At 49.2% G+C, this 13,425-nt stretch overlaps 1 protein-coding gene across 2 annotated transcripts in view; it reads right to left on the bottom strand.

Moving 5' to 3' along the window:
* The window catches only part of ARFGEF3 (ARFGEF family member 3), a 1,236,769-nt gene that overhangs the window by 861,502 nt on the left and 361,842 nt on the right, over window positions 1–13,425 (bottom strand). For both annotated transcript variants that reach the window (XM_069608078.1, XM_069608079.1), the window contains exon 6: window positions 791–913. In XM_069608078.1, coding sequence (XP_069464179.1) covers window positions 791–913 — 123 coding nt within the window. The remainder of the gene's footprint in view (window positions 1–790; window positions 914–13,425) is intronic.

The raw sequence follows: 13,425 nt of genomic DNA, 5'->3' as shown, positions 1-13,425 counted from the left end.
AAGGTGTGGAATTGTATAATGAAAAACGCTTCGCCATCCCAAAAACAAACCCACACATTTTCATTTTTATATATATATATATTTAATCAGCAACAATGGTCAAAACTATTAGCTGCATTGTGAAGTAACTTATCAAACTGGCCCACATAGGCCAAACAACGGGCCCGCCCTTTAACCCCAAAAACTGGCCCACGCCGGCATTTTACAATGTTGGTTCGGGCATTGCCCTATAGGCCGGTCCGGTCCTCAGTGTCCACCAGCAATATGTCATTCTGAACTATGAAAGAAGGCCAACGCAGGCACCTCTACCGCCTCCACATGCTGGCCCTTTACCGGTGGACTTTGCGCCTGAATAAAGGCCCATGGAGAAGCCGAGGGTGCGAATTGAAAACTCGTCCGCATAAAATGCAAAAACGCATTTTAAACAAACACAGGCGGCTGGAGCCTGGGCACGATACTAAATCCCACGCCGACCCCTTTTGCTAATTGAGCGCAAGATGTGTGTTTTTAGAAGGAACACAGAAGTCTATTTCAGGCTGAAACAGCACTTCACATGATGTACGCGGCGCTGCTCCGTGAACATTCTTTCTCGGTACTCTCTCGGTACACCGTTAATTGGCAGAGCAGCCGTTATGAAAAGAATGGAAGGAGGTTTCGGGAAAATATCAGTCACTGTAATATTGAATTGAGCGCAGCGAGGGGAGCAGAAGTGTGGGCAGACAAGGGCTGCTGCATGCAGACAAGGGAGTGTCACAAAGCCAGCCAACGTGACCACATCCTCAAGGCTCACCGTGTTCTCCTGCTTCTGACGCAGCTGCAGGGTCAAGTCACTCAACATCTGGCTGAGAGTCGCCCGCACAGCTGTGTTGATGCTACGCTGATGACAACTGGAGATGTAGGTCTCGATGCACACCTGGCGTAAAAACAAAACACAATTACAAACAAGTGCATTGAAGAGCTATGGCAGTGAAATAGACGAATGGCGGTGAGATAGCTCGGCGCGTTAGGAGCCTGCTACAGAGATATGAGTAAACTGCAGGTCGCAGATCCGAATCACCACAGGACTGACATAGCCTTTCAGTACTTAATAACATGGCGACCAAGGTTTTGTTAATAAAACGCCCGTTATTAAGAGTCAGACAATTCAACATATGCTATACACACCCCTCCACCCTCATATGTCTCCATGGAGCTGTATTTTTGGGACGAGGCAGAAGGCACTGTTACTTTAAACAACGAAATATCAGGTGACTTGTATCAACATCCTTTTGTGTATGCGGCGGTGTGTGTGTGTGTGGGGGCGGGGGGGATAGGCAAGCAAGCAGTGGCTCTCCAGATGTTTTCTCCCATGCCTCCCATCAGCCATACACGGTGCAGTCAATAAAGATGAATCATGGGAGTTGTAGGCTAAACACCCTGGAAGGTAAAGTCAGCACTGAGCTGGTGGACGTTATTACAGAGAAGTGGCGATGTGTTTCCGGAACACAGGCAAGTAGTGTAATAAGGCCCTTATGCCTAGGTTTGTGTGTGTATAGGTACTGCTGACCTCCCTTTCAAAATAACGCACTTCTAATGAATGAAAGATGTACGCTTTAGCTTTGTAGAGCCAATGGCAAATAAAAATGAAATCAATGAAAACAACGTACTTCCCATTCCTTCGACAAATGAACGTGCGAATATGATAATGCGCTATTTATCACCGTCATTAAAACGTGTGGTGAACGCTGCACGGCGAGATGACATTTCGCAATAACTGAACATCTATTTTCTTTGCGCACACACCAGCTTTTTTTTTTTTTTACTAACAGTAGTCGGTAAGTGCAGTGTTAAGAACAGAAGCAGCTCCGTTAGAAAAAGGGGTGGCTTGTATTGTGAAAAAAAGAGAAACATGAAAGTGCATGCCCTGTCCAATGCCAATGCAAGAAGGATGCCCAGGTCAATGCAGAGGTTAAGATGCATTGTAATCCTTCCAGCCATCACCTTGTTTTGGTGTCGGCTTTTAGAGATGGCCTTCAAACGGAAGTAAGAAGGTGGCAGGAGACACGTGGCCACTGGTGGGCTCTGGGACACTGCTCCTTCTGGAAGGAGATCGCTCAGTACTCATCGCCTGCACACATCAACCTCTGCAAGCACAGCTGGATAGAGTAGGACAGTGCTGCCATGGCAGGAGGAAACGCACTACAGGAGTGTGCTCTCTAGGTCTTTGGCATTGGAGGGGCTGGAGAGATGCCTGATTAAAGAAGGACTCACTTGAGCAGTTGGGGGATGCAGAGGTGGAGAGTGTTTCATGTTACATTTCTGATTCAGCACTCTCTCTTGGCTTCTTTGAGATTCATCACATACAAAGCGACTGGCCCAACGACTTGCTTAAGGACTGGCCTAACACCTAACAGCGATGGAAGTGATGTTGCAGAGCAGAGCTGATTTGTGGAATGGCAGCAGGCCTCAGAGATAGGCATGAGAACAGACCCTCCTGAGAAGTATGCAGCGATGCTGTTGGCTCAAGTCCCAAGGCTGCTAGAGGCTGCCATGCAAAGACAGTCTGCTGTTATGAAATGTACTTTCTTTCTCCCTGTTCAGCGAAATGTTATCATATGTGGTGTTAATGGGTGGAAAATAATATGTAGCTTCTACATTGTACATAAGTAAGAGCCGGGCCTGGGAGGGGTAGAACTGAATGCAGCCCTTCCAAGCACTGGTGTGTGTTAGCATTACAGAGCTTTTTCACCCCACTTTTGGCCCTGTGTATTATTTGTGTCTGAGTGCCGAGTGCCTGGAATGCCTGAGACGGTAAGGAGGGAGCTGAATGAGCACTGGTATCGGGGGGAGCAGGACGAACCTGTAACAGAGGGGCAATTGGTGGCTGAACGCAGGAACAAAGCAACCTAAGACTTGGGAGAGTGAGGGGCACTGGGAGACGAGGAGAGGTCAGACAGGAGGGAGACAAGGGGCAGAATACTACACCTTAGACAAGTTATGCTATGTTATTAGGATTTATAAAGCTCACCGCTGCCATGTGCATGCTCTAGGGGCCCTCTGGCAGGCAACTGAAATCTCCCAGAAGCTGCTAGTAAACTGGAGATAACAGGGTGTGGTTATGCCACTGAGAGACCTGGCAAAAGTCATCAAGGCAGACCAAAGGTGAGGCGGCGAAACAGCGCAGTACGTCAAGCAAGTCAGAAGAGAGATTAATGCAGGCAACCGAGGGACTGGGGGGAATTCTGCAAGGCCCCCATTGTTGGCCTACTGCTAAAAGGTAAACCCAAAGGTGGCTGTGCAAGCAAAATACGAAACTGTGGTATGAAACGCTGAAGTGTCTCACATTCAAACAATTATTTAATTGAGTGTGAAATGGTGCATTCTCAGATATGTGGTAAGAAGAGATACCAACATATTTCACATTTGAACAAAGAGAAACACAAAGTGAAACGATCCATTCTTGCAGCTGTGGTACAAAAACACCAAAGTGGCATATACAGGACGAAGAAGAACTGAAAAGTGTGTGAAATGCAGGATTCTGAGACCCCAATAGAACAATTTCAATGACCCACCAAAGTACTTTATCTACCGAGCCGCAGAGTATTCTTCCCAGCCGCCCGCGCACTACTGCAACTAATCACCAGAGATCTCTTCCAGCATAATCTCCAAAGTCATGTGGCAACTGACTCCATCTGGTCCAACCGAGACCCCACAGTAGTCTTCCAATTGAGCATGAGCCCCCACACTACTCTTCCAACTGCACCCCTACAGCACTCTTCCAAATGAGAACAAACAGCACTCTTCTGAGCCCCCACAGTGGTTTCATTTGAGCACTGAGCCCCCAAAGTACTGTTCCGAGTCCCCACAGTACTCTCCCAACTGAGCACCCTCACTACTCTTCAAACTGAAACTGAGCCCCCACACTACTCTTCCAACTGTGCCTCTATAGCAGTCTTCCAACTGAGCCCACACAGCACTCTTCTGAGCCCCCATACCCTTTTGAGCCCCCACAGTACTGTTCCATTTGAGCACTGAGCCCCCCAAAGTACTGCTCCAACCGAGCCCCCACATTACTCTTCCAACTGAGCCCACACAGCACAGTACTGTCCCAACTAAACCCAAACAGTATTCCTCCAACTGAGCCCCCACAGTACTGTTGCAACTATTATTATTATTATTGTTTTGATTGAGCGCAGACCTATCTTCAAGAAGCAGCAGAGTGCTTTGCAGCGGTATAAAACAATACAGATACATAACCGAGCGCTTTACAGAGGTATACAACAGTACAAATGCACAACAGAGCGCTTTTCAGAGGTAGCAACAGAACAGCTATACAGCAGGGGGTGGGATACAGAGGGGCACAGAGGAGGGGTACAGCTGTACCGACCGGGTGGTGGAGAGGAGAATGTTGGGCAGAGTCTAGTGAGTCAGGTGGCGCGAGGGGTGATGTGAAGGCCTAGGTGTTGAGGCAGAGATATCCCTTGAAGAGGTGGGTCTCGAGTTCTTTTATGAATTGCAGGAGCAGGGGGGCGAGTCTGATGCTGTCGGGAGGAGGTTCCATAGTCTTGGGGCCTGGGCAGAGAAGGCTTGTTTCCTGGTCCTTTCCTTTTTGCAGCAGCCGATTTCAAGTCTGCATGTGTTCTGGCTTCTGGTGGTGTGCTGTCCGCCGGAGATGCTGAGTTTCTCTGCAAGGCAGCTGGTTGACCTGAGAGCGACTATCTTATAGATGATGCAGATAGACTTGAAGGTGATTTGTGCATGCAGTGGGAGCCAGTGAAGATCGATGACAACTGGGGTGATGTGGTTGTATCTGTATAGACCCTTGAGTCGAACTGAGCCCCCAGAGATCTATTCCAAAATAGCCACCACAGATCTCTTCCAATTGTGCCCCCACACTACACTTCCAACTGAACCCCCACAGTGCTCTTCCAACTAAGCCCGCACAGTACTTTTCTAACTAATCCAACACAGTACTCTTCCAAATGAGCCCCAACAGATCTCTTGCAACTAAGCCCACAAAGTTCTCTTCCAACTAAGCCCACAAAGTACTCTTCCAACTAAGCCCACACAGTACTCTTCCAACTAAGCCCACACAGTACTCTTCCAACTGAGCGCCCTGTAATCGTCTAACTGGGCCCTGTGAGACAGATATGGTAATGAAGAGAGACAAAGACTCAAAAGTAACACTTTGAAAGCCTTTATTATCACACTTTGTGTGGTTGGTGTAATGGCTATCTGGCCCTAACTCTAAGGGGGTTGTTCCCTCAACTGATGTTCCTAAGGTCCGTTGATGTCCGTAAGTCCAAAACTAAAGTTAGTCTCTATCCAAACCTATGCTTGCCCTCACTCTTTAATCAAATGTGATAGTGGGTCTTCTTAAAGGAAAAATGGTGATTCAAAAGGAAACGTAAACCACAGCTGGTTTCAGGTAGTCTTACCAATAGGTGTAGTTCTGCCAGTTCAAAATAGTTCGACTCAAAAGGGTTGCCTTTGGAACGGTGCACGTGGGGCTCTTGCGGCAAGTCAATAGAGTTCACAATGTCACTGGGTCTCCTGGGGTTTCTTTACCCAAGCGTCGGTCCTTCCAGTTCCAAACAGAAAAGACACTTCCTGTTAGGCTTCTCAGGGTTACCTTCCCCAAGCTTAGGCCCCTCCTCACAAAGTTAAACAATGTCTCTTGTGGACCTCTTAGGATTCCCTTCCCCAAGCCTAGCCCCCTCCTCACAAAGTTCAACAATGTCTCTTGTGGGCCTCCTAGTGTTCCCTTCCCCAACCTTAGGCCCCTTTGGTCTCCAACTAACAAAAAGTTCCTCTTGTCAAGACGTACCTTTCACTGTACAGTTCTTTCATGGGGGTAGTATCAAAGACTTTTGAGAATGCCAGGTTCTTTGCTCCTCCCAGGCGCGACCACGCTGACCTCTAACCCCTCTCCTTATTCTCTGCCACCTTTTCCTCTTCTGTGCCTCTTTCACTCTTTCATTTTCCACTCTACCGTGCTTCCTGCACACCTTTTTCTGCCGTGCACACCTGCACCTTCTTTCCACCTTTCTGTGCCTCTTGCACACTTTCCCTTACTTTTCACCATGCTCTCTTGCACCTTCATTTGCCCTTTTATGTGCCTCTTGCACTCTCTGAAATTCTGTCATGCTTGTGCAATGGGCGTACACATTGGCAACCATCATGGACTATTTGTTATTCATTTATCTTCAGAATACTCTTGGAACAACCCCTATTCACACTTTGGTACTTAATTCCCATTTGCGTGACTTTGGTGCCTTCTTCTATAACTCAACTAACTACATGTACCACAATGCACCTTGCTACAGCTATCAATTCCTGGTCATTCCCATTCGTCAGCATTGGAACCTCAATCCCCAGAAGCCCTAGGCATCAGTGCTGCTTCCACCATCTCAGGATCAGAGAGGGAGGAGGCAGATTGTATTCAGGTGTGCTGCTCCAGGTGCTGCCAATTAGCCTGCCTCAGTACAGGGCAGGGCGGTATTTAAGCAGCTGCCTGCAGGAGCTCAGTCTCTTGCATCAGGAGTCCTCCCAGCCCCTTTTTGCCTCGAATTTGTATGCTGTTCCTGCTGCTGCATTTTCCTGTTTTTGTTCCAGTGCTCTTTCTGGGCTTCCTGCCTTGCAGCCTGCTACACCCTGCTGCCTACAGCCCTAGCCTTTTGGGCTCCCTGCCTCACAGCCCTGCTCCGCTGGGCTTCTTGCCTTGCAGCCTGCTACACCCTGCTGCCTACGGCCCTAGCCTTTTGGGCTCCCTGCCTCACAGCCCTGCTCCTCTGGGCTTCCTGCCTTGCAGTCTGCTACACCCTGCTGCCTACAGCCCTAGCCTTTTGGGCTCACTGCCTCACAGCCCTGCTCCTCTGGGCTTCCTGCCTTGCAGCCTGCTACACCCTGCTGCCTACAGCCCTAGCCTTTTGGGCTCCCTGCCTCACAGCCCTGCTCCTCTGGGCTTCCTGCCTTGCAGCCTGTTACACTCCGCTGCCTACAGCCATAGCCTTCCGGGCTCCCTGCCTCGCTGCTCTGCTCCTCTGAGCTCGCTCCTTGCTGCTCTGCTCCGCTGGGCTCCCTGCCTTGCAGCCTGCTACTCTCTTCTGCTTTCAGCCCTGACCCTCAGGTCTCTCTACCTCTACGCCCTGTTCCTTTGGGTTCTGGGCTCTCTGTCTGCCGCCTACCACAGCTCTCAGTCCTGCTCCTCTGGACTCTCTGCCTAGCAGCCTACTACAGTCCTCTGCAATCACAGTTTTTCTGTACCTTGTACCATTTGGTACTGCAGCCCTGCTTCCTTTTTTGCAGTCCCCCTCTTTCCTGGCTGCTGCTCCCTTGCTCTCTTCCTTGTTTGCAACTCCTTGTTCTTGATCCCTGTCCTTCTCTTCCTTGAATCCTCTGTCCTCCCCTTTAGTTTACCCATTTGCTATTGTACTGTTTCTTCCTTCATTCCCTTCTGCTAGATTTCTCTTAGACTTCCTTGTCCCTGGTTATTTCTGTTCTTGTCTCTCTTGTGTCTTATGTTGATCCTTTGTACAGAGCTTGACTGTTGGTTTCCGGCAGGCAACCTCTGCCCCTTCCCTTGTCGCGTTTTCTGTTTAACAGACACCCACAGCTGTTGTTTCCAGCCATGAGCAGACAGGGAGGGCCTCTGTAATAGTAATCTGTGCAGAAGGCTGGAGTTTCCAAAGGTCTGTGGAACACTCTTTTTCCATATCTGCATACACACCAAGAGGGAATCCAGTTTGTTTGTATCTTTGTATTTTCTGCCCCTTTCTGTTCACAACTACAGTTGCCTACTTTTATTTCTTGATGAGTTTCCTGCTGTGTGTGTACTTATCTGTCACCTTACATCAACACAGCCACCCAGACCCTACCTGGGGGCCCTGTGCCACTCTTGACAGAGTGCCATCCTTGACAAATTCTTTCAGGTCGCTTGCACCATTTCTTGACTGTCCATTTTACTTCTCACTGTCTCTCTCAGTTTCGGGACGCTTGCACCCCTCTCCTTACTTTCAGGTCTCTCTCGTGCACACACTCTTGGCTGTTTCTGCACCGCCAGCGCAGATGCTGTCTTTCATTACTTTTGCGCCATTAGCGCACCTTTTCTGTCATTCTGCTTTGCTTTCTTTCACTGCTTTCCAGCTTTCGCTTTGCTTTTACCTTTCTCTTGCTTCGCTTTGCTTTCTCTCACTGCTTTTGATCACCGGGCTCTTCTTTCAACAACGCTCCTGCTTCCACTCCAGCCACCCGCACGCTACTGAGTTTCTCTCTGTGTCATGAAAATCACTAACAGTAGTGCAGCGCTGGCGAGCAGGTCAAATGGGTTTGGATCGAGGTCAGGGTCTTACCACCTGCCCCTCAGATACCCTTGGGTCCGGCACACGTCCCAAGGGAACAAGCATTTTCCCTGAACACTGCCGGCAGGATACAGGCTGCCTCGGTCCGGCTCCCTGGAGACAATGCTTCTTAGCCATGCTGCAGCTCCTCATGAACACACAGGCCAGCATCTAGGCATGCTGTTCTCCAGATCCTCAGGGCTTCTCTTCCTGCCGCTCTGTGCTCAATGGCTCTTCTGGGCCAGCCAGCATCCCCAGCTCGCTCCGCTTTACTTTCAAAATCTGGCTTGGGACTGAGACGGGATCCCCTGCTGGACTATGCCACGTAGCCTCCCCTCTGCTCTCCCAAATGCTTCTAACTGCACTGTTGAATGCCCCGCCTTTTATTCACCAACGGCCTGTTAAGGGGCTTCAGCTGTGAGTCCTTGGTCTCCCTTACGTGGCCTTCATTGGGCCAATTAATATGACATGCCTGACCCTTAGGACTCCTTCTCTCCTGGTCAATCCTGAAGTTGTGTTTAATAGAGTGCAGGTGTGTAGGATTGCTGTCGAGTGCCTAACCTTGCCTGACTCTCTTAATGGGACAGCCTACTGGTGGAGTGTAGTAGGCATCTCCCTGCACAGTGCTGTTCCTATAGGTAGTCCTTGCAACTCCCGGTCGCTCTCCTCCTCCCAGTAGATGTTGGAAATGGGGAGGGGGGGAATGGGATGAGATTGAAAATACCCCATACAGGGTGAGGGAGAGTGTGATGATGTATAGCTGGGAAGGGGGGGAATACTGTGTCTCTGTACCAATAGATGTTCTATGGGAGAAAATGAGGGAAGATGTTTTACCGCAACCTAAAGAGGTTGTGGGAGGGGTAAGGGTAGATTGGCCATCAGAAGGAAAAGTGGGATACTGCGTCTCACCCGTGGATACCTCATTCCCATTCCCCCCCGCCCCCTCCCCCCAAGGACCCTCCACTCAGGTGATCCTCCCCTGCTTGTCCACCTCCAGGTTCTGGATCCAACGGTGGTGGCCATCCCCTGGCCACCTGAGAAGATGATCCAGGGGGAATAGGAGTAAGAATACCCTTCAGATTCTCAAAGCCCCCACAAATCTCTCTCTTCCAACTGAGCCCCCACAGTACTCTTCCAACTGAGCCCTCACAGAACTCTTCCAACTTAGCCCCCACAGATCTCTTCCAACTATGCCAACACAATACTCTGCGCCCTCACACTACTCTTCCAACTGTGACCCCAGAGTACTCTTCCAACTGAGCCCCCTGTAATCATCTAACTGAACCCCCCACAGTACTCTTCCAACTGAGCCCCCTGTTATCGTCTGAGCCCCCAAACTACTCTTCCAAATAAGACCCCCACAGTCCTCTTCCAACTGGGCCCCCACAAATCTCTTCCAACTGAGCCCACACACTACTCCTCCAACTGGGCGGGCCCCCATAGTACTCCTCCAACTGAGCCCCCATAGTACTCCTCCAACTGAGCCCTCACAGTAAACGTCCAACTGAGTCCCCACACTACTCTTCCAACTGAGACCCCCACACTACTCTTCCAACCGAGACCCCCACACTACTCTTCCAACTGAGACCCCCACACTTGTGTGAGCCTCCATACTACTCTTCAAATTGAACACCCATACTACTCTTCCAACTGAGCCCCCAGAGTACTCTTCCAACTGAGACCTCACAGTACTATTTCAACTGAGCCTCCACAGTACTTTTCCAAATAAGCCCCAACACATCTTTTTCAAACAAGCTCTTACAGATCCCTTCCAAAAGAGCCAACACAGAGCTCTTCCAACTAAGCCCACACAGTACTCTTACAGCTGAGCCCCCTATGGTACACTTCCAACTGAGCCCCCACAGTACTCTCCCAACTGAGCCCCCATACTCTTCTGAGCCCCCACACTACTGTTCCAACCTTGTGTTACTGTTTTGTATATTGATTGATTGATATTTATAATGTACCTATACACAAGTGTTGCGAGGTGCAACCAGGCAGGGGAGGTGGAACAAGGGAGGACAAGACAAACTATCTTACTAGGCCCAGCATCATTTAGATCGTACAAGTGCGCAAGACAATATGTGCAGGGGAGAGGGTATGTGGAGAAAAGCACCCAGAGCGGCAGGGCCCTGAGTTAAGTCCAGGGAAGGCTGGGACTCCAATGGGAATCACACCCCAGTAGTGCACAGTAGGCCAGGCGGCAGTGCAGGAAGGCCAGCAGGCAAGTGCAGGCGGACTGGACAGGAGTGGGGCTGGTGTCCTCTAACACCAAGCAGCTAGTCAGGAGAACGGTGCAAGAGGGATGGAAGGTTGGCAGGGAGAGGAAGACAAAAAGAAGACGAGAAAAGGAAGGTCTTGAGGAGTTCAGGAACATAAGGAAATATAGCTCAAGGCGGAGAGGGGCTGTTCTAGGGTGAGGCACTTGCAGAGGAGAGAGATCTACCCCCAATCTCTGCTTGGAGAAGCGACTCACCAGCAGAGAATTAGAAGTAGATGAGTGCAGGGCTCTAGTAGGAAGGTACTTAGGAAGAGAGAGTTGGAGATAGCAAGGGCCCTAGCCCCAGAAAGCCTTGTGGGCGATGAAGAGGGTCTTGAACTTGATCCATGCAGCCACCGGGAGCCAGTGGAGGGATTTCAGGGCCGGAGAGATGCGTTCCCTGGGCTTGAGGCCAAGGACAAGTCTTGCGGTTCTGTTCTGGATGAGTTATAGAGGACGAGGGGTAGAGTTGGGTAGACTGAGAAAGAGGCAGTTGCAGTAGTCCAGCCTAGAGTGAACCAGGGCTCTGGAGACAGTGAGCTTCTGGGGATATATGTTTACCAGTTTTCTAACTTATCTTAGTTGTCTTTAAGCTGGTATTTAATATGAATGTCCTAGCTTCCATTTTATTGAAATAACAAAGATAATGTTCAATTTTGAGATATACCTTGATGTTAGTTAGGTTAGTTATAATGTTTACCAAACATGTATTTTGACTCCTAGTGCTAGAATGTAAAACGTATGAGTTAATATGTGTGTTAGGAATCCGCATGGGGATAATACTTTAAAATATGTTTATGCACCCGCATTCCTAGTGGAAGTCTATTGGGGCACGCCTCATTATTAAAAACACAGCCAACTGTGACTTCATAGTATTTTTCCAAGTGAGCCCCACAGTATTATTTCTACTTAAACCCCAGAACACTCCTTCTTGCTTAGTCTGCATTGTACATGTCCTGTCGACCATTAACAATACCTTGCATAATAAGATGCTCCTTTTCAATGGGATGGTCAGTGTCATGGAACAGAGGCCAAAGAGAAACAGAGACATGCTGGTTTTCTGAGTTTATACTCAGGTACAGCACTGAGGCAAGTCTTTGGGGCAAACTCATTTCTCCTCCTTTTCACTGAGTAGGGTTGAGGTCTCAGACCAATTCCTCTCTTCCTGCTTTCCCCTCCATATGCATTGTCAGTTAAGGTAGGTTCAGGGTTCCACTTCTTTTTTTCACATGATCTGTAAGAATAATGTTTAGGAACAACCCTGCTGACTTCTTTGCTTTTTTTGTTATTGTCCCTCCTTGATGTGTGTGGTAAACTCTGTATAAGTGCTTTTGAGTGCAGGCCCTCATCCTTACCGCCTACTGCCACCTGTGGTCCTTGGACACATCACCACTCCTGTTCTGTTTTCTCCACCCAATGTCGTGTCGTTCTGTGTTCTGATGTGGCCATATTCTGAGACTGGATTTTGGGTGCAGGTAAGGGCTGTCCAGCTCCTGCACCCAGACTGCAGTCCAAGACCACCGGAGCAGGGAAGACATCCACCAGCAGGTCCAGCAGGTCCGAAACTAGGGGTGGGCAAACCAGGTGACGGCCTTAGGTACAGGAGGCACAGCAGCATGCAGCATGTTAATCCCAACGTGGGAGAACAAGGCGATGTCATCGTTGAGCACAACACACAGAGCCAGGGAACAACAGCCTGCCCTGCTCTTATCCATCTACCTCTCACGATGTAGCCAACGGCTTAATATGCTGCTCAGAGGCTTTTAAAGAAAGTTCCTACCTCCCAAATTAGCATCTCTTTGTAAAACTAAACATGCTTGAGCAGTCTGAAGGAGGGTTGGATGGTTTGGTGCTCTGAGAGGGCTCTTTTTTTATGCTGACTTAATAAAAAGGGCCAGAGGTAGTGTGACTAATCAACCTATGGGGCACCAGTGGTCCAGGGATAAATATTGGTTTCTAAACCATCAATCAGCCCCACACCTCTAGTACACCAGTAGGGATCTGAACAGATTAGAAACACTAGTAAATTAGAAACCTCCTTGTCCAGTTTTGTTAACATGAATGGAACGGCAGGTTTATCTCCGCAAAGTCATGGATCCTTGGTTAGTTGCAACACAGCAAAAATACAATTATTACCCAATGATAAAAGGGACTGTCCTGTCAAGGATGTATACACATATCAACTTTATTATTATTCAACAGACAGTTCTAGCATACTAAAAACATACAACCCACCCTGTAAAGGAATGCAGAGGACAGGAAGTTTCAAGGAGGAAAACAGATGCACTCTGGATACTGACAGGAGGATAGTCAGTAAAGTAATGAATCGCAATACAAAAAAATTAATCACAATCCAAAATAATCATGGATACTTGGTTTCAGCACAAATGTAGCAATGGGTCGTAAAATGTCACAAGGGGCCTTTGGTGAAGGACCAGGGGACAGAACCACAATGTATCTTGTGCTTGTAGAAGTTGTGGGTTCTCGACAGGGTTGAGTCAGTTTCAGGGTGCTTTGAAGCTCCTGTGACAGAGTTCAAAGACGGGAGACAGCTGTGGGTATTAGGCGGCAGGCAGTTCTGCAGGCGAGGCTGGACGGAGGGCTGCAGGCTGGCCTTAGTGGCGGCTTGGGGTCAGGAATCGCTGTCTCAGTGCTGGTCGGTGGCTCTGAAGCACTGGCCGAGACATCTCGGCCGGCGTGTGGGACTGCGGCATAACAGTCAGCGATGTAGTCGGTTGCAGCTGGAGGGGCTCGACTGGCTCGAAAATGTCCTTTAAGGCGGACGTCAGTGGATGCTTGTCGATGCACTCCTCCTTCCTTCTTTACTGGGCTTGTGTCGTCCTTTAT

This window comes from Ambystoma mexicanum, chromosome 4q, assembly GCF_040938575.1.
Source record: "Ambystoma mexicanum isolate Mex_15411 chromosome 4q, UKY_AmexF1_1, whole genome shotgun sequence".
Lineage (NCBI taxonomy): Eukaryota > Metazoa > Chordata > Amphibia > Caudata > Ambystomatidae > Ambystoma > Ambystoma mexicanum.
The sequence above is the reverse complement of the archived record's forward strand: the minus strand, read 5'-3'. Positions and strand labels throughout refer to the sequence as shown.